Genomic DNA, 22,207 nt, shown 5'->3' with positions numbered 1-22,207 from the left:
AACTCCTTTACTGTGTTAACCTCTACCACTTCTGCTGGAAGGCTATTCCATGCATCCACTGCCCTCTCAGTAAAGTAATACTTCCTGATATTATTTTTAAACCTTTGCCCCTCTAATTAAGACTATGTCCTCTTGTTGTGGTAGTTTTTCTTCTTTTAAATATAGTCTGCTCCTTTACTGTGTTGATTCCCTTTATGTATTTAAATGTTTCTATCATATCCCCCCTGTCTCGTCTTTCCTCCAAGCTATACATGTTAAGATCCTTTAACCTTTTCTGGTAAGTTTTATCCTTCAATCCATGAACCAGTTTAGTAGCCCATCTCTAAACTCTGATTATTATTATTATTTTTTGTGGTTTCCCCAAATTCAATTGAAAATGCTGAATAATGACGTCTCCAGTCTCAAAATGATTCAACCCCTTCATGGCAAGCATCTTAAGTACTTAGTAGAGCACCCTTTTGCTTTTATGATCTGCTGCAAACGAGATGCATAGTCAGACCCCAGCTTCTGGCAGTGTTCCTGAGGAATCTTAGCCTATTCTTCAGGAGCAATGTCCTCCAGTTCACAAATATTCTTGGGTTTGCGTGCTGCAACCACCTTCTTCAAATCCCACCATGGAGTTTTTTAAGGGGTTCAAGTCAGGTGACTGATGGCCACAGGTCTACTTCTGCAACCAAGCCTTGGTGGAATCTGAGGTATGCTTGGGATCATTGTCTTGTTGGAAGGTCCAATAACGCCCAGGATTTAGCTTCCTCGCAGATGGTGTGACGGTTTCTCCTATGATTTCCTGGTACTAAATCCATCTTCCCTTCCATACGCTGCTGGTTTCCAGTGCCAGAGGATGCAGCAGCCCCAGAGCATCACCGAACCACCACCATGCTTAATTGTAGGCAGTGTTCTTTTTGTCATATGCTTCATTCTTCTTCTTCCAGACATAAGCTGATCCATTGGGTTCGAAAAGTTCCAGTTTTGCTTCATCGCTTCACAGGACTTCTTCCCCAAACTTCTGTGGCTTATTTATATGATTTGGGGCATATTGGAGCCGACGTTTCATGTGGTTTTGGGGACAGTAGTGGTGTATGTCTTGAAGTTCTGGCATGGAAACAGCCTGTGTTTAGTATGCGTCTTACTGTGCTCACTGAAACCTCAGTGCCTGCTGCCACCAAGACTTGCTGCAGGTCTTTTGCAGTTATTCGAGAGTTTTTCCCAACCTGCGTTCTGCGAATAATAAACTAAAGATAGTTGGAACAAGAAATAATATTCCGTTCACATGTATAGCCGCAACACCAAATTATCTCAGATATGCCAAAAAAGATTGTTGCACTTGTGAGTCATTCCATCGTTAAATGAACAGGATTCTTACCACACTGCTGGACTTTTTCCAATTATGGATAATGTGTCACAATAGGTGCATGTAGGTGTGCACACATAGATAATCCCAAATAATTCACAGAAAATTATGTATACGAAAAGAGTGCACATTTATTGATAAAAAGGGTATGCATATCAAAAAGCCATGGTATCATGCTGTCACTGCAGCCCTCACAGGCATATCACACCAAACCATGGCAATGAGATGACACAAATTTCCCAGCAAAAGAGAGAGAAAGAAAATATATATTTGAAAAATATCAATTTACCATTCTACCTGCAACTGCCAGACAGGGGAGAGACCACCCATGAGAGAGCACCCTTCCTTGAAAGGTTGAAACAACGTGTCCAGGGCTTTTACACTCTTTTTCGGGGTGGTCTCTCCCCTGTCTGGTAGTTGCAGGTAGTACGATTGTATCAAATTCTGTAGAGATTTAAAAAAACTAAAAGTCTGGATAATTTTTTTCTTCGAGAAGCACAGACTATTATAGGGTATAATTCATTTTGGAATCTTTTCCCTGTCTGTGCATTATATCTTACTCTAGTGACTCTCTGAATTGTGCAGAGCTTCCATAGCATGGTGATTTATGTAACAAATTGCACACGTTCACAGCAGAAAACGTTCATCAAAGAATGGATCCAGAAATAAAAACAATCCACAGGGGAAAAAAATACTGTAATGACACGTCTGCATCGATTCTCTTTTTATTTCTAAAAAACAAATCTAACTTCTAATCGGGCAAATCAGTCTGGACTAATATAAAATATAATACTAATATTACAATAATAATAATACAAGCCATAATAGTTTGCTAAAAAAAAGGCATAAAACTCACATATTGAAGGACGGATAGGATTACCCTACGTCAATACATATCCTGTTCTTTATCAACAATAAAACATTTATTAAAAAAGTGGAGAAAAAACACAATTTGTAGAAAACTTCCATATCCCCAGAGCAATATTGAAAGATAAGTTGTTTGCCCTTATTTTGAAAACACGGCTGCCTGAGAACTCTCATATTCTGTTTCAGTTGCAATGCATTGCTTCGGGCTCTCCCTAAGGTAAAAGGGTAATCCAGACGTGGACCCCATGCTCGCGGTGCTTAGAGGGGTATCACTGGCCCAAAGAAGGACAAAACGATCGTTCGGGGCTGCTGTATCTCTCGTGTGTGCGTTATGGGTGGGATCAGTCTGATAAGCCTTGGAAGAGGTTATCTCTGTAATGGCTCAAGTGAGCAAACACTAGCTTGAGATCTGAGTGGGGGCCCACCGAAGGGCAAGTTACTAGGTTTCTCTAAGTTTTTGTCCGTTCTCAGAGTTCTCCTATTCTCTGGTTTTGTTTCTTGTAATAAAGGAATGAGATTTAGTGCATGATATCACATGTACGGTACTCCTATCAAACGTGGCAGTTCACAAACTCGTCAATCCAGCCTGGAGATACTGGATAACCATGTTGCTTTACAAGTGAACACGTGAATGTGGGTCTGACCTACTTTTGTGTGTGCTTTACATGTTAACACATGTAGATTGGGTGTCAATGGCTACATGTCATATAATTAGTTCCCAAATAAGATTTCTTATTTATTGTGTCCTCTATCAGGATTAGTGTCAATGAGAGAGATTGATGGGGAAGAGACAGGGATGTAATGGAGCTTCCTGTACTCTGGTTGGGTACCTCCGCCGACGGATGCTCCTAGTGCTCACCGAGGACTCCAAGCACTCCACCAGACATCATCAGCACCGCAGTCCCCACATCCAGTGTTACAGGTTGGCTGGGAACTCGCCGTCCTCTACCCACTCTGGACCTACGACAAGGCTCCAGGTTCCAGTGTGTGAACCTCTCCTCCGAGAGAGTAGCAGGAACAAGCTCATAAAAGAGCTTAGTGATTATAGCCCAGGGGAGTATACAGAGTATAGCAAACCCCCAGTGTAGATGCAGCCTTTTCCCCCACACATGAGACAAGGCTCTATGTTGAGGGTAAAACTGGAACTCAGCAGATCTGAGGGTTTATTATACAGCTTGGTCTTTTATACCGTTTTTCCCACAAGGTTACCACCCAGGTGAACCTTGTGGGGCACAGGGACACAGGAACAACAAGCCAATAAAAACATAGTTTTACATTCAGTCACTCCCATACAGTGTACACAATCCCTCCCCTATGCCTGTGATATAATTAATGAAGACAATGGACTAACTCAATTAACTCTAAGCAGAAAAAACATACATTTTTACAAACCCCATAAAGTACCCCAAAATACAACATATCCCCACAAACCCCACAAAGTCACATCCTCTGATAGCCCTGATCTGGGTGACCAACATATCCAAAATCCAACCCAGATCGGTTCAGGAATTTCCTGGAAGTCTTATTTTTGCTCCACCGTGCACATGGTTCCATGCCCAAAACAGTTCCATACACTCAACGACAAAACACTGCTGGACAATTTAAGATGGCCGCCGTCACATGTTTGAATCTGTTCCAGTTAAAAGTCCAAGGGGCAGAAACAGCACTTTTGAACATGGGTCTCACAGGGTGAGGGAGACAGGGTGAGAGAGAGACTGAGACTTGGGAGACAGGGTGAGAGAGTCTGAGAGAAAGGGTGAGAGAGACAGGGGAGACAGGGTGAGAGGGAGACTGAGGGGGGAGAGACTGGCAGGGAGAGGTAGGGTGAGAGACTGGGTGAGAGGGAGACTGAGAGAAAGGGTGAGAGAGAGACTGAGGGGGGAGAGACTGGGTGAGAGAGACTGGCGGGGAGAGGCAGGGTGAGTGAGAAATGAGAGAGACAGAGGAAGAGTGAGTAAGTAAGATGGGGAGATGGAGAGAGAGAAGAATACATACATTTGGAGCTGTTGCCTCTATCTGATTCTCAGGACCTACTTTCGAGTTGCTTGGTTCAATGGAAGAAGGGACATGTTAGAGTAACCTGCTTAGTAAAGGGCCTTCTCCATTTTTAAAACCTGCCTTAAAGAAGGAGTTGTCAGAGGGGGTGACCTGACTGTCTGGGGGTAGAATGGCCGCAATGGACCCTGGTGTGAAGTAAGGGGAGGAGTAAAGAATGACCTATTGGGAAATGTCTGAATTCCAAGTCAGGAGTCAATCACCCCTGTTTCTGTTACAATTGGTGGCAGATTTGGGACTTCCCTCGTCCTGTCTCAAGGCTCTGTTCTCAGCCCAATATTGTTCTCTCTTTATACTGCCTCTCTTGGGAGACGTATTAATTCCTTAGGATTACGCCACCAACTGCACGCCGATGACACCCAGATCTATCTTTCCTCCCTGATCTCTGCCCCACTGTCCTAGAACGCATCACTGCTTGCCATTCTTCCATCTCAGATTGTATGTCTTCCCGCTAATTCTGAGCTGATCCTCCTAATCCTCCTCTTTCACTCTCCCTGCAAGTTGATGGTATCCGAATCAGCCTGTCTTTGCAAGCTCACTGTCTTGGTGTTATCTTTGATTCTGACCTTACAACATCCTGATGATCCCATCATCAAAACGTTGCACATTATCGCCCCTTTTTTACGCAAAGAAGCGGATTCTCCTTTGCTGCTAAGTAGCTTGTTTATGCTCTAGTAATTTCTCGCATGGATTACTGTAACTCTCTCCTAATTGCCCCTCCCAAAAAAACATACTGCCCCATTACAATCTGCAATGAATGCCGCCAGGCTGATTTTTCTCCCCTGTTGCTCCTCATACCTTGCCCATCTATCAGTCCTTACATTGGCTCCCGGTACGCTGAAAGATTCAATTCAAAATACTAACCCTTGCCTATAGAAGCTCTTAACAACTCTAACCCCCCTCTACCTTCCCGCTCGCTACATTCATTCGTACACCCTTTCTCGGCCACTTTACTCTGCCGATGACCCTCTCCTGTCTGCTGCTTGCACCGTTATGGCTCAGTCCTTATGAAACAGCCTGCCTCCCACCCTCTCAATCAGACTCTACCCTACTCTAAAATCCTTTAAAACTCCAGAATAGCCTCTGGCCTCCCAGGGTAACTGTCATTAATTAGCAGGTCCATTCTCCACCTCACTCTCACCATCTGATTCTGCCTGTCTCACACTTTCACCTGGCTCCTATCCTACAAACTGTCCTTTGTATTGTGTAGGTATTCCCACCTCTTGTAGATTATAAGCTCATTCAAGCAGGGTCCACATCAAAATATTGTTCCTGTGAAAATCTGCATTCGTTCTTCTTATTTGTTGATAATTTCCAACCTAATTGTGTTGTATGCACTGCAGAATAAGTTGGTGATTTATACATTCTAATAATAAGAAGAATGCACCATAGTTGATGATGTCAGGTCATCTTATTGTCTGTACATTGTAAACTTGTCATGTATTACCTGTCGCTATATAAATAGTTGTAATTGTGATATATTTGGCTCTGCATATTACTCTATGGTGGCATCAAGGACCGGCCAGGGTCTTTCATGATAATCTCTTACTCTCTGAAAACTTTTATCACAGGGACCAGTACATTATGAAACACAGGTCATGTCAAACCAACCTAATCGCATTCTATGAAGAAGTAAGTAGAAGTATAGATAAAGTTGTTGCTGTGGATGTGATCAATTTGGATTTTGCCAAGGTATTTGATACGGTTCCTCATAATAGGTTAGTGTTCAAACTAAGAGATATTGGTCTAGACTTTAGACGAAAATGTGACGGACTGCCTCGCATCCCGATTGGGCACCTCCGTCAATCATTGCTCCCTAGTGCTCACCGAGTACTTCCAGCACTCCACCAGACACCATGAGCACCGTAAACCCCACGAACCGCCACAGCTTGGTTGGGGTCTCGCTGTCCTCCACCCACCCTGGACCCAAGACTAGGATCCAGCTTTCAGTGGGTGAACCTCTCTTACTCCAGAGAGTATCACAGGAAAAGCTCTTATAAGAGCTAGTGATTATACTCAGGGGAGTATTGTGATATAGCCATCCCCAGAGTGAATGTAGTTCTCCGATCCCCCAAACATGAGGCATTACTTCATAAAGGGGTAAAACAAACTCAGTTTAATGGGAGCCACACTGGCCTTTTATACAAGTCCCTATGCAAGGGGCACTCCCACATGGACCTTGTGGGGGACTACAATACAAAGAAACAGACACGACACTCCCATGTACAAACATACAATCCCTGGGATTGTAAATTGACAGACTGGGCACTAAAATGGCAGATGAAATTTAACGTAGAGAAATGCAAAGTTATGCACTTCAGGGTAAAGAATGCACAAGCAATGTACACCCTAAATAGGGATAACCACACACAAGAATGATTTGGGATTTGTTACAGACAACCAGGGCCGCCATCAGGGCATGACAACCATAATGGGGAGCCCGGACTGCTCTGGGAGTCCCGGGCCCCACATTCCATATGTGCACATATAGATAGTGATTATCACTATCTATATGAGCACCTGCGGGCCCCGGCTACCTGTACAACGTGGACGGAGGTCAACCAGCACCATCTTAACTTTCCAGCAGATAGTGTGCTTCTGTTTTTGGTTCCTTTTCATATTCTGCTATTAAGCGAAGCTACCAAGAAAGTCCCATTCCAGGACTAGAAGATCTATTGCCACCTTTGAGACTGTGCCGTACCATTTGGTATTTTTTATTCTTTTAAGTTTTATTGTGGACTTTTTATATCCTGTGGGTTTTTTATTGTCCTTATTATATACTATTGTGTTTGGAGTATTTTCTTGGCCCTACCTGTATATTGTGGTTTGACTTGTTCTAGTTTTCTTGGGGGTTGGAGGGATTCTCCTATTATCCGGTGAGCTGCCTCCCATCCTAGTGTGCTTAGTTTGATTAGTGATGTTCTGTTCCTTGTTCGATATTGAAATAGAAGATCGTTTTAATGAAGTTTTAAATATGCAAAAGAAGGATTTATTAAAATATAGATAAAAAATCTGTCACGGGTTCTCTAGGCTATTGTCACTGTTCCTTCAATCCTCCACTACTCCTAGTTATGGATGTGATGAATAGTGTGATAGCTCTATTGATCTGTGCGGAGTTTCCCCAATATAATGGACTCAACCAGTCATATTGGATAGAAGATGAACTGAAGATATATAACCTGATACGTCTCCTAGAAAGATAATCCATTGAATACATCAATTAGAACTACGAACAGAACACGTTCTACATACTGTGTACACTCCATACTAACAGAGCCTTTCACCATAACTTATGGAACTCGTTTGTCCATGGATTATCTTTCTAGGACACGTATCAGGTTCTATATCTCTCTGTGGATTATATTATATGGGGGATTGTATGTTGTACCGTTCGATGCCCTTTAACTATTTGTAATACTGTGGGATGTCGAGCACTTTGGATTTTTTGGCACATCTGACGTTTGATGCTCAGGTCTCATGCTCCTATTGTTTCTATACTTTGTGATCTGACCTTTTGTAGCAATATTAATAAACACATTTTATTTTCTGCAAATGCAATATGTGGAGTGCGGTATGGTATTGATTTTCCTGAGGAATCTACCTTTGCTCGTTTACTCTGTTTTGAAGAATGTGTCAGGAATCTGACAGTCGGCTCCTTAATTCCTGCAGTCAAGTTAGCATTCGGCATCTCTGAGGAATCACCTCCTTCAGTCTCTACACAAATGTTCTCTTTCCATCACTATAGCTGGCTGGGTAGGCTTGGTATCTCCACCTCTCTGCGTCATGAAAGGATTCTTTCATTTCAGGCTGTCTCGGGCCACCATATACATGTAGGGGCCACCGTTATAATAGGTATATAGCCAAAGGCACTCTTTTATTCTATCCCTTGAAGCAGAGGAAGAGGAGACCATTGTTTGAAGTTAATTTATAAAACTGACAATTTCTATTGAAATCTGCACTTTTTGCAAAATGAAAAAACAAGCTACAGTGCACTAGGGGTCTGGAGTGACCCTTTAAGTTGTTCTGGGGTGACTTTTTTACTTTCATTGGTTAAATAGTTTGAGTTAATTGTTCAGTTAAAGTCTGTACAGTAAATAGGACAGCTACTTAAGAAGAACTCTTGCTTAATTAAAGGTGTGCTCCGTCTGATATGTGACTAAGCTTCACTCGGGAGCAAAAACATGTTTAAACCTGATGGGGAACTAAGTACAGGGATCTCCGTGTTCTCGTATTCAATGTATTAAAATGGGCTGTAACACTATCAAGTGGAGACTGTAATCAGCTATAATTAGTAACTGCTCATAATTCCAGATTATTCGGGTGCACTAAGTGCCCAGTGGTAAGAATAGGTCATCACAAAATGTCAAATCACATCAATCTAAGCCAATTGTAGAACACCATTTGGAAGTGAACGTGTTTTGAGGCATTTCTTTGGGAATTATGAGCCCCTGTCAATTCTATCGCAGATAAATACACAAGATTTAATGTACAGGTAGGTTGTCCTGTGACCACATCCCTTACTGCGCCCCCGGCCTCCCTCCCCCAGACCACTGGTCAGGGTTCCCGACTCACATAGAGAATGATAACTGAACTCTTATTATAAACGGTCTTCCTCTCTGCTCTGCTTTTTGGACCCCCTCCAATATCACTTGGGCTGATAGCGTTCCAGACTGTTTCAGTCATGTGTGCTGGGGGTTCAACATTGTCAATATCTCTGGATGTGCTGTGTTTTACCCATCCAGGGTTCTACCACAATAACTACTTCACATCACTGAAGTGGCTAGGGCCGGACTGAGAAAAGAATTCGGCCCGAGCATTTTTTAATCACAGCGGCCCCCTGAGAAGGGGGCGGGGCAGATGTTGTGTGTTTTGTCATCATTAATGACAAACACGCCCCCTCTCAAAGTGAGCATGTTGGTTCAATGCTCTTCCAGGGCAGACCATGCGCAGAGCTCTGCTGAAGAGCTCTAGCATGAGAAAAAAGCCCTGTATTTGTTCTGCAAATTTAATAACATGCTTGCACTGTGTTTCCTTGCAACTTGTCTCTGGTGTCTCAATAAATGGATACCAGGAGACAAAAATGTCAGGAAAGAGTATTGTGCTGTGTTTGGAGCCTGCTTGTGGGATTGCGTGTGTGTAGAGTCAGCTGATTGTGGTGTGGTATTGTGTAATAAGGTCGGTTTTAGTCATGTTATGTTTGTGGTGTAATGTAATGCATATGTGGCTAGGGAGAATGTGTGTATAGGGGATGTAGTAAGTGTGTGCATACAGGCTATAGTGTGTGTGTGTGTGTGTGTGTGTATGTATAGGTGATGTAGTGTTTGTAGAGAGTGTGTGTTTAGGGGTGTAGTATGTGTTTGCTTACAAGGAATCTAGTGTGTGTATAGGGGATCCAGAGTGTGTATGTTAGGAGTGTAGTGTGTGTATGTATATATATATATATATATGAGTCTAGTGTGTGTTTGAAGGACCCAGAATGTGTCTAGGATATCTAGTGGGTGTGGATTCTGAGTGTATATAGGGATCTAATGTGTGTATGTGTGTAGATGATCCAGAGTTGGGTAAGGGATCTAGTGTGTGTCTGGAATGTAATGTGTTTAGGGGTGCAGTGTGTGTGAGGGGTGCTGTGTATATATATATTTGGAAGTATTGTGTATGTGTGTGCCTGCGGGCTAGAGTTCACTTTCGCTAGATCAGGGGCGTTGCCATGGCATCGCTCCGGATCTCGCTAAAGGAACCCGATGGAGCTGCAAATAGACCTCCGCCGGGTCCTCCTCCCCCTCCCCAGCCGCATGTCTACTCAAGTGGGCCGTTGAGGGAGACCTTTGATCTCCTCACCGGCCCTTCATGGAAAACAGTGGGGCCAGCGCTAGGATAGTGCCTGCCCTGCATAGACCGGCAGGGGATGTCCTGCAACCTCCCAAGCCAGCCTCGGCCCATGGCCACTGCGGCCCCTTGGGCATTTGCCCGGTGTGCCCGATGGCCAGTCCGGGCCTGATTTACCTAGGGATGGGACAAACTCTTCCCGTATCACTAACACAGGTGCAGGCTACCTTCGGCATTCAAGATGTGGACTACATTTACCATAATGCTCTTACAGCCTACATCTGAAGTACCAATGGTTGCAATAACATATAGTTACCTTTTGGTAGGAAAGCACTGCCCAGTGGTTAAAGGTAGACTCCACTAAATCCCCAATGAAAACATGTATCCGTTTAATTATGCTTTTTTCATTGGAGTTATATCTAAAAACATCTTGTTAAAGCTGCAGAACTCATGTCTGCAGCCTTTGCCAGCCCTCCCCTTCTAACTCCACCCAAACTTTCTGTATCTGTCCAATCACAGACTCCCCAATGCATCTCAATGAGAAGTCTTTGCACGGCAGGTGCTCTGGGTAATTGCTGCCTCTTGAGTTTATCTCCCCTGAGCTAAACAAACCAGGAAGTAACCGGACTGGGTGTCTGACTGACAGGGGGTGGATCAAGGTTAATTTATAAAAGTGTAAATTTCTATTAAAACCTGAACGTTTTGTAGAATGAAAACAAGGCATGCTCCGTACACAACAAACTAAAATGTGTCCCTTTAATGTCCAATTCTTCCCTGCAAGGATACCGGGTTACGAGACACAGGAGGCTTGTATACAATAATTTCTATCATTCATGAGATCTCACCAAGGTTGAGGTGGGTTACAATTGATAACTAGTATGATAAACAGGTATTACAACCTTTTATTATCAGAACCAATGTCTCCATGTGGAGAAAATGCAATAATACTGTCATATGGTCCAGTGAACCTCAGACCAAGGATTGCTTACCAAAGGCAGCAGCCTGGGCCATTCTTGGATACTATGTAAGGGCACCGTCTTTAACCCGGACACAGGGGAACTGGAGTATAATGCTGCCTCAAGTAAATATCACAGGATCCGCACAGGCTGGCTCCACCGGCAGTCCCAGCCAATCACAGGGCAGGGTTGTAAGCTCATGTACTTTCAGCCAATCACATGAAATGTGTGTTCGAATCCAAATAGATGCAGTAATGGATGTGATCCGAGTGAATTCAGCCAATTACAAGTCAAAATCCCAGGAAGAGTCAGGATCCGAGTGGGTTCAGCCAATCACAGAATCCCAGGAAGAGTCAGGATCCGAGTGGGTTCAGCCAATCACAGGGCCAGATTCAAATATCAGTTTCATGCTTCAAACTTTTGGTAAATGGATTCAACGTAGAGAAGAACTTTCTGCCAATCAGGTCCCTGCGACTGAAGCATGTGATCTGGGGTCTGCGGAGAAAGGACACAATGTAAAAAGGCACTGACTGTAGGAGACACCCCCCCATGACTCGTCAAACGTTACCCAGAACCACTAATTACCCAGCGCATAATACACATTACTGATTATTAACAGGTAACTAGCATACAAAATACAGGGCAGAACTGGAGTAACGAGCTGTGGGTAACATAGGGTTACTCACAGGTAGTAACTTGTAGCAGGCACGTAAAGCTTTCTTTAGAAGATGTGAACCTTCTGTTGTGTTTTCTCAATCCATAGACCATATGGAAAATAGAGGGAGAAAGGCAAACATAGTGTATTCCTTTAAAAATTCAAAGCTTTCATTTTCAAATTACACTTACAAGATGGATTCTTCAAGTTTTCATATAGTAAGGTGTATATCCAGACTTACGGTACGGTGTAACACAATACTCAGTTGGCAACCCTATAGCAGCTTATCAATCCATATACAAAAAATAACAAAATGATAACATGTAAGATGCAAAAAATATATATATATAAAATAGTAATATTCACTATGTCCTTCTCTCTGACTTCCTCAGGGCCATCTGATAGTGAGTACTGTCAGTCTCTCTCTTGGTTCCTTTTAAGGGTCCCGAGCGTGAATATCCAATACCCTTCCCTCTGTCTCAATCTCATAATTGGGTCTCCTCCTCTCTCGTCCAAAATGACCCGTTCCAAGCCAGTGCATACAAAATGATCAACATTGAAAGCAGGACATGCATTACAGTGGAGGTACAGAGTGTGTTGGGATTTTCTTTCTAATATTGTTACAATGCCTGGTTGTCCTCCCCACATATTGTATACCACATCCACATGTCAGTAAGTATATGACAAAAATCGGTTTTACAAGTAATGTAATCATTTATTTCAAAGCGTTTGTCCGTTTGTTTACTTCTAAAATGTAGAGTCTTTTGACACCCTTTGCAATCGCCACATTTATAAAACCCCTTTAAAATGGTTTTTTTCTTAACATCCTGCCTAAAGGTTCTCGGAGCGAATATATTTTAAAATTTTTTACTCTTCTTAAAAATCATTTCTGGAGCTGAGGGCAAGATATAATACCCTCAGCTCCAAAAATTATTTTTAACCCCTTCATGTCGGAGTCAGTAGTGCACGTTCTGATCAAAACTAAACGTAAACAAAAACTGGAATTTGCGCTATATGTCTGTTCACCCGTAGTTCCCCTCTTTCATATTAAATGCACCCACACTTATTATATATCATTTTGTTCAGGAGAAACAGGGCTTTAATTTATCATTAACTATTCATATATGGAACATAATTCATTCTGAATAAACATTTTTAAAAAAGTGAAAAAATACGATTTTTTCTAAAATTTGTATTTCCGTCTGACATTTTAGCTGTGAATGTCATAATACTGTTTTACTGCAAAAAAATGCACATATTTATAATCGGCAATGTCTCACAAGTACAACAGTATCCCCCATTAACAGGTTTTATGGTGTTTTGGAAAGTTACAGGGTCAAATATAGAACGTTCCATTTTCAAATTGAAATTTTCCAGATTAGTAATGTTACCTTTGAGACGATGTGGTAGCCCAGGAATGAGAATTACCCCCATAATGGCATACCATTTGAAAAAGTAGACAACCAAAGGTATTGAAAGTGGGGTATGTTTAATCTTTTTTAGTAGCCACTTAGTCACAAACACTGGCCAAAGTTAGCGTTCATATTTGTTTTTGTGTGAAAAAAGCAAAAAAACGAATATTTGGCCAGTGTTTGTGACTAAGTGGCTACTCAGAAAGACTGGACATACCCCACTTGCAATACCTTGGGTTGTCTACTTTTGCAAATGGTATGCCATCATGGGGGTTTTTCTCATTCCTGGGCTACCATACGCTCTCAAAGGCAACATAACCAATCTGGCAAATTTCAATGTCAAAAAAATGAAATGCAAGCCTTATATGTGACTCTCTAACATTCCAAAACACCATGAAACCTGTACATGGGGGGTACTGTTATTCTAGGGAGACTTCACTAAACACAAATATTAGTGTTTTAAAACAGTAAAACATATTACAACAATAATATAGTCCATAAAAGTGCCGTTTGTTTGTAAAAAATGCAAAAAAACTTCACTTTTACTTAAAATATCATCGTTGTAATACAATTTACCAATTTGAAACACTAATATTTGAGTTCAGCGAAGTCTCCTGAGTAAAACAGTACCACCCATGTACAGGTTTTATGGTGTCTTGGAGAGTTACAGGGTCAAATATAGTGCTTGCGAATTAAATTCTCTGCACTTTCTCCCTGTGTTGTCAGGCATGTCAATCAAATTTTAATTAATCAAATCACCTAATTATGTTAAAAGATTACTTAAATATACACGTAGAATTTTAATATATATGCATTTATAGGTATTTAAATTCTCCGTGTATACTAATGTAATATTTTATGTAATTATATGTATTTATATATATATATATTTGCGGTTATTTGTATTTTATATATAGATAGATATATATAGAATGTCATTCTAAGTGTATTTTGTTACCAATATATATATATTAATAACAAAATACAGTTAGAATGAAATTACATTTGAATATATAATTTATATTACATTTTGTTTCAATATTTTATTTATTAATTTTATTATTTTATTTATTTATTATTGTAATTATATATATTTATATATATAATATATGTGTATATATCTATTATATATATAATATATGTATATTATATATATGTAACGTCATTCTAAGTGTATTTTAATACTAATATATGTACTTATATTAGTATTAAAATACACTATGTATGACGTTAAATATATATAATATGTATATATATTATATATATAATATATATACATATATTATATATTTATAAATATATTTATTTTATTTTACACAAGTTTTAATTATTTTTTTTATTACTTCCCACCAGCAGGGGGACTGTCTGATACTTCAGACAGTCCCCCTGCTGGCAGATCCATAGCCAGCTATAGGGGGCCATGTGATCGCTCTTTGAGAGCGATCACATGGCCCCCGGGGGCTTCTTTTGCCGTGGGGGGGCTGCCTGGGCTGTGAGGCAGTCCTCCCGAAGCGGAGCGCCGGTAAGGTAAGTATACCGGGCACTCCAGGGCTCAAAGCCGTTACCGCGTTCTATGCCGCCGCAACGGCTTTAAGGACCACTTAAAGCGGGACGGCATAGAACGCACTATGTTTGCCTTTTTCCCTCTATTTTCCATATGGTCTATGGATTGAGAAAACACAACAGAAGGTTCACATCTTCTAAAGAAAGCTTTACGTGCCTGCTACAAGTTACTACCTGTGAGTAACCCTATGTTACCCACAGCTCGTTACTCCAGTTCTGCCCTTTATTTTAGATTGTATTTTGTATGTTCATATAATAGAAGATAAGAGGAATCGTACAATCTTTAAACTATGTAAGGGTAATTTTACCACTTATATTTTCACGTGGTTTGGGGGTGCTATTGTAGATATATTTTGGTTATATATTATATTTCTATATTATTAACAGGTAACTAACTGCTACACAGCATCAGCCATTTAACACCAGGTTCATTAAATGTCAATAGACACACACTAGACCTCAGCCAATACTTGGGATGTCAAATTTACTGGTCTGTAGTCACCCGATTGCCATACACTCACCAGTAGCGGTGGGATCCCAACACTCTCTGCTACCTGGAACGCCAGCTGAAGATTTTTCCTCTGAAAAATAACATTTCCCTCAATGTGAGAAGTCGTGCATGCGATCAACTGCTCAGTGAATGAATAATCAGTGATTGAAGGAATTAACAAGTGAATGATCAATTAGTGATTGAATGAATTAATGCGTGAATGATCAATCAGTAATTGAATTAATAAGTGAATGATCAATCAGTAATTAAATTAATAAGTGAATGATCAGATTCAATGAATTAATAAGTGAATGATCAGACATTGAATTAATTAATAAGAGAATGATTAATCAGTTCTTTCAGCCTGAGAATGTAACCATTCATTCTGAGAATATACCTATTCACCCGGAGTATTTACCCCTTCACCTCAAGAATCTGTTTCTTCCTCCTGAGAATCTATATGTGCTCTAACAAATCTAACCTTTCACCCCATGCATCTACCAAATCACTCTGAAACACTGTCCATTCGCCACAAGAATCTGCTCCTTTTAACTTTCGATGCGGAGAAGGCGTTTGATATAATTCATTGGGGTTTTCTTAGGGAAGTCATGTCGCGATTTAATATTCCAGATCCTTTCATCAGGGCTGTGTTTGCTTTATATTGCAATCCTACAGCTCGAGTATATGCCACTAGCTTTGTTTCTGATAGTTTTACTTTATCCAATGGAACCAGACAGGGATGTCCATTGTCACCACTTCTTTTTGCGCAGGCAATGGAACCTTTGGCTGAGGCAACAAGACAGTGTACGAATATAGAGGGCATTGCGGTAGGAGACAGAGAACATAACATAGGCATCTTTGCGGATGACATTATGTTGTTGCTTACAAATCCTTTGACGTCTATTAAACCTCTAATATCCATCCTACAAGAATGCAGTGAAATTTCGTAGTATAAATTGAATACAAAGAAAACTTAGGCACTTTTTTTTTTCGTCCCATGGCAAGGATATTTTTAAAAGAAACTTTTGACTTCGACTGGAGGGATTCCTACTTATCTTACTTGGGAATTAATTTGTGCAAGAACCTGTCAAAGATGCATACTTACAACTTGAGATATTGAAAGGTGGTGAAGCCTTGAAATTTCATGGTTAGGCAGGATTAATTCAATAAAAATGACTCTCCTTCCCACAATTGTATATATTATTAGAGCTATTCCCCTAAACATACCATCCTCTCCTGGCATTCATTTGGAACAAAAAAGCATGTAGGATCAAATTGGCTATTTTGCAAAAACTCAGAGTTTATGGAGGTATGGGTTTACCAAACTTTATTCACTATTATTTGGCGACCAATGCTGCTGCGGCCTTTAAATTTAATATGGAGCATGCTCATCCTTTGTGGCTGGAGATGGAGACTGCCAAAATATTACCTTACTCCATTAAGGAGGTCTTATGGTTGCCCCCTGCTCTTCGGCCATGGATGGCAAACATGTATCCAACCATCAAAGCCACTATTAAAGCTTGTAGTGTTGTTGTAGTGTTATACACCAAGATTAACCCGTCCACTACCTGGTCCAGAGCTATCCCCTTATCGATGTTGCGACCTGCATTACCTGACGTAGACGTGGAATATTGCCTTTCCCACTCAGTCATATATATTAATGATTTACTTTTGTCTCATTTCTTTGTGACGGACCACTGGCACTCCAACCGAGTACCTCCGCCAATCGATGCTCCTAGTGCTTGCCAAAGACTCCAAGCACTCCACCAGACACCATAAGCACTGCAGACCCCACTTCCAGCAATGCACCTGCGCCGGGGTCTTGCCGTCCATCACCCACCCTGGACCCAAGACCAGGATCCAGCTTTCAGTGGGTAGACCTCTCCTACTCCAGAGAGCATCGCAGGAACAAGCTCTTACAAGAGCTTATACTCAGGGGAGTATTGTGATTATAGCAATCCCCAAGAGTGTAGTTATCCCGTCTCCCAAACATGAGCCAAGGCTTCAAGAAAGGGTCAAGCAGGTCTGTTTAATGTAAGCTAGCACTCACAATTTATACAATGCCCCTGGACCAATGGTACACAGGCACACAAGGGACACAAACCAATGAAAACAATACAACAATGTCTGACACTTCCACATACAGCACACAAGCCCTCCCTTCAGCCTGGGATATAATTAAAGCAGCTAATGCAATAACCTAATTACCCACAGGCAGAAAAAAACGCATTTTCCCCAAAGTATAGAAAAAAAACCAAAACACAACATATCTCCAAGAACATCCCTGGATAGCCCCAATCTGGTGAACAACATATCCAAAAATCACCCAGATCAGAGCAGGGGTTCAGGAAATTCCTGGAAGTCACATTTGACCAACCGCACGCACATTTTCATGCCCAAAACAGTTCCAGAGAATTAGCGGTCTATCTCCAATGTTAAGTTCTGTTCAAATAGACGAACAGAAACCCGGTTAGTGCAAATGTCAATGTTAAAGTGCCGTTCGTATTGTCGAACGGTGTTCGACTCTAGTCGAATGAGTTGAAATCTGGAGAAGGTAAAGTTCAGCGGTGTTCGTGCAGTCGCGTGTCTGTTTTGAGTTTCATGAACTCGACAACCAAACACCGCTGAATGCGTTCGACTGAATTAAAATGGCCACCGCCACATGTTCGTTTGTCGAATGGCGGCCACTTCGACTACTTCTGCACTTTGGCTGTATCCGAACTGCCACTTCAAAGTTGTAGAACTGCTCCAATATAATTTAAAAGGGCAATACATCCCAGGGGCCATAACACAGGGCAAGAGGCTGGCAAGCAGGCCTCTCCAAGTACAAGTGGTGAGAGTACTTTCGCCACATTCTTTTTATGTTTTGACCAGTTACAGGACAGATTTGGCCTGGACGCCTCTGTTGCCCCTATGCATAGACAAATGGTAAATTTGCTTAGTGAACACTTTAACATCTCGGATTAGGATCTTGAAGAACTTAAAGTAAACATGTCTAATCTAGAAAAGATAGAGCTCTCGGATCCTGACCGTAGATGAACCATGTTGTGGCGAAGCCAACCTCGCCACTGTGAACTGGAGGAGCCTGGTTGCCCGCCTGCTGCCTTTAGATTATGGGCCGGCAACTAAAGGGTTAATTTTGCTGTGCAGAAGGATTTATTTCTCCCTTTCTGCACAGCAGTTCGGTAGATTCCATCTACCGAACAAACAGCCGTTTATCAGCTTCCCCAGAGCCGTGGGAAGCCGGACGGCGCTGTTAATGGGCCACCCAGAAGCTGGAGTGTGCCCTCCATTTACCTCCCTGAAGCTGCGGTTAACCGCGGCTTAACAAGCGTGTGCCGGCAATTGACCACCCAGTAGCTGCGGTTAACCGCAGCTTAATTGATTGTTACTGGGTGGTCGTGGTTACACTTAGCCGCCACACGATGGCGGTGTTCCGGAGCTCCCCGGGCAGCCAGCGCTTGTCTGCCCGGCTTCCATGCACCAAACCCGGACACTTTTACGTGCAGGCACCGCTGAACCTCCAACTCCTGGTTCTATTCGTATGGATTGGGCGAATGCATGGAAATTCGGTAGTTTGGTTTATGTGAATGCTTTAACCCAGATAGCAATGCAATGGAGCCTGTTCGTGTAATTAAAGACTTTGGCTCCATGGCAATTAAACTGTATTCGTGTGGTCTGAGTGCCATTCACCTAATAATGTGCACTCAGACCTGAGCTATCTGGGGATATGCTACATGTCTGTGTTTTATGTATAAAATGTGTCTTTATGTATTTTAAAGTGATAGTCTGTTTTGTGTCCCCACGTGTGTAATGGAGTTTTGCCTTTGTCCTGGGAGATAATTGAATTACTTCTCTAATTATCTCCAGGACAGAGAGGAGGAAGCCAGGATGCATTGTGGGAAAGTATTGTGGCTGTGTGTACTAAAGTGATACATGTCTGTCTGCTGGTTCAGTCTCCCATTTGGTCCCTTAGGGGGAGTGTCCACCAAGTGGGAGACCTGCATAAATACTGGGCAGGTAGCCCTCAGTAAATCAGTTCCTGCTTAACCCTCAAAGCGATGTGTCTTCTCGTTCTTTGGGGGAATTGGATTGTATGCTTAGTGCCAGGAGTGTAAGCGGATTGTATGCTTTTCCTGTTCGGCTGATTCCAGTGTTCGTGTGTTTCCAGTTCGGGAGTTGGTGAATTCGTATAGTTTGCAGTTCGGGAGATTGGTGCTTGCAGTAGCTGCTGGTCTATGGGAAAGGGGATTATCGCCTAAACAGTTTTTATCCTCTTGTAAGTGAAACGGTCCGTTACACATGTGCTATGCAAACTTGGACTATATGACAAAGTGGGAAAGAGAACTGAATATGAAATTTACTTTTGAAGAATGGCATGGGCTCCTATTGGTGCTACGGAGCATAACGCAGTCTGTGGTGCTTCTAGAATCCCATTACACACTCATATATAGAGGGTACCTTACTCCTTCCAAATTATTTAAGTCAGCCTTAAGCCCTACTAATACATGCTGAAGAGGGTGCGAACAAGTAGGCACACTATTGGACATGTCCTAAATAACAACATATTGGGCCAATATACACGCACTCATACACCTTATTACAGACCAAATCCAACACATTACACCTGAATTGTGCCTCCTGAGGAAATTCCCAGAGCGATTACCTGGGGTTAAAATTATTATGTTAGGTCATCTATTAATTTCAGCTTCTTCAGCTATTCCCAGGTACTGGAAGTCTGACACCATTCCTTCCACGACAGAAGTCTTGTATAACATATTCGAGTCAAAGCGATGTGAACTAGCCTTTAGGACTCCCTCTGTGTTTTACTGGACAAGCTGGGAATGGGACGCCAAAGGCTGTTTTGGCTTATAAGTATCATCTACACCACATCCAACCAAACAGCACTATTTACAAATTATAACCTCAATCATATATATGAGCATTGAAATTGTTTAAAAATACAAGGCTTTTTAGTTGTTCAATATATTACTTTGTTTGTATGTGTGTGTGTATATGTGTGTGTGTATTGTAACAGAACCTTCCGTTAATGGACGCTTCCTAGCCTGCACCGAGGACCACAAGCACCGCACTGGACACCACAACCACCGCAGACTCCACAACCGCCGTAGCTTAACTGGAGTCTCGCCGTCTTCTGTCCACCCTAGATCGGCTTCTGTCCTCCAGGACCGTGTGGGGAAGACCTCTCCTCCTGGAGAGCGTATCAGGAACAAGCTCTTAAAAGAGCTAAGTGATTAAAGCTCAGGGGAGTATGCAGAGCATAGCAATCCCCAGTGTGATTATAGCAGACAAGGCTACGTATTGAGGGTCAAACAGGATCTCTTTTACTTGGCACCAAAGGGCCTTCTTTTATGCAGGTTTTCCCTACATAGGACCACCCACAGGGTTTTACAGAACAACCAATCACACACGTACATTACAGAAAACACTCCCAGCAATTATACACAAAATCCTCCCCTCTGCCTGTGATATAATTATGGTACACAATGGGTTAACATAATTATCACAAGCAGGAAAAATACAGTTTTTATACATACACTGTAACTTTAAAACCATACATCCAATCTTCATAAATTACATATTCAGAATCAGCACACTTTAAACATAAACACTCTCAAAAATCAGACAAATCCATCCAGTAGATAAAAAGTTAGCTGGGAGTCCTTTATGACCGACACATTTTCCTGCCCAAAACAGTTCCATAGATTTGGGCTGTGCGGTTGGTCTATTTTACACAGAAAAATGACTAAGTCCCATTCGAATGCACGAACGGGGCTGTTCGTGCATTTAGCTTAGTATAGCAGTGAGTTCAAACTGCCGAACGGGACTTAGTCTCTGCAGCTGAAAACGGAGTGTAGGAGAAGGTAAGGGTCAGCGGTGTTCGCGGAAATGTGTAGCCGATTTTAGTTCCATGGATTTGGCTACACATACCGCTGACCTCGTTCGAATGAACAAACATGGCCACCGCCACGTGTTCGTTTGTCGAATGGCGGCCACTTCGACTACTTCGGCCATAGTCGCAGGGGAGGAGGCAGGCAAGCAGGCCTCTCCAGGACAAAGTGGCGAAGGGCACTTCGTCACATGTATTTTATAGCAACGAATGATGTTAGTTGCAATTATTCCCCTGTAATTATTGTGATTAGTAATAATTTTTTTTTATTATTGTGTTATTATTGAAAATTAATTAATAAAAACATTTGAAAAGAATCTGCTTATTCACTCTGAGAATCTGCCCCTAGGTGTGGGTTCTGTGCAGTGACTGGGCAGAACATCGAGGGCCATTACCTTCTCTAGGGGACGAAGCTGTGCATATGGGATGCTCTGGGGAAGGTACGAGTGTAAGAGGGCGCAGAGAGCCATGCCGTCCGCCCAGGAGCTACTGAAATTTGTAATTACCACGTGCTGCAAAAAGAAAAATGACAATTATTTATTACACACAGAGCTTCTCAGATCTCACGCACAGAGCTTCTCAGATCTCACGCACAGAGCTTCTCAGATCTCACGCATTGCAGAGCTTCTCAGATCTCACGCACAGAGCTTCTCAGATCTCACGCACTGCAGCAGAGCCTCTCAGATCTCACGCACAGAGCTTCTCAGACCTCACGCACAGAGCTTCTCAGATCTCACGCACTGCAGCAGAGCTTCTCAGATCTCACACACTGCAGAGCTTCTCAGACCTCACGCACTGAAGCAGAGCTTCTCAGATCTCACCCACTACAGGGCTTCTCAGATCTCACACACAGCAGCAGAGCTTCTTAGATCTCACACAGCAGAGCTTCTCAGATCTCAGGCACTGTGGAGCTTCTCACACACTGCAGAGCTTTTCATAAACTGCAGAGCTTCTCACAAACTGCAGAGCTTCTCAGATCTCACACACAGCAGCAGAGCTTCTCAGATCTCATACACAGCAGAGCTTCTCACACACTGCAGAGCTTCTCATATCTCATACACAGCAGAGCATCTCACACACTGGAGAGCTTCTCTAAAACTGCAGAGCTTCTCAGATCTCAT

At 42.2% G+C, this 22,207-nt stretch overlaps 1 protein-coding gene across 1 annotated transcript in view; it reads right to left on the bottom strand.

The window, feature by feature from the left end:
- Positions 1-10,841: 10,841 nt before the first annotated feature.
- The window catches only part of LOC134571073 (cytospin-A-like), a 46,564-nt gene continuing 35,198 nt past the window's right edge, over positions 10,842-22,207 (bottom strand). The window contains exons 11-13 of the mRNA XM_063429121.1: positions 21,482-21,598; positions 15,207-15,266; positions 10,842-11,550 (exon numbers count right to left, since the gene is read on the bottom strand). Coding sequence (XP_063285191.1) covers positions 11,461-11,550; positions 15,207-15,266; positions 21,482-21,598 — 267 coding nt within the window. The 3' untranslated portion in view covers positions 10,842-11,460. The remainder of the gene's footprint in view (positions 11,551-15,206; positions 15,267-21,481; positions 21,599-22,207) is intronic.

This window comes from Pelobates fuscus, chromosome 8, assembly GCF_036172605.1.
Source record: "Pelobates fuscus isolate aPelFus1 chromosome 8, aPelFus1.pri, whole genome shotgun sequence".
Taxonomy (NCBI): Eukaryota; Metazoa; Chordata; class Amphibia; order Anura; family Pelobatidae; genus Pelobates; species Pelobates fuscus.
The sequence above is the reverse complement of the archived record's forward strand: the minus strand, read 5'-3'. Positions and strand labels throughout refer to the sequence as shown.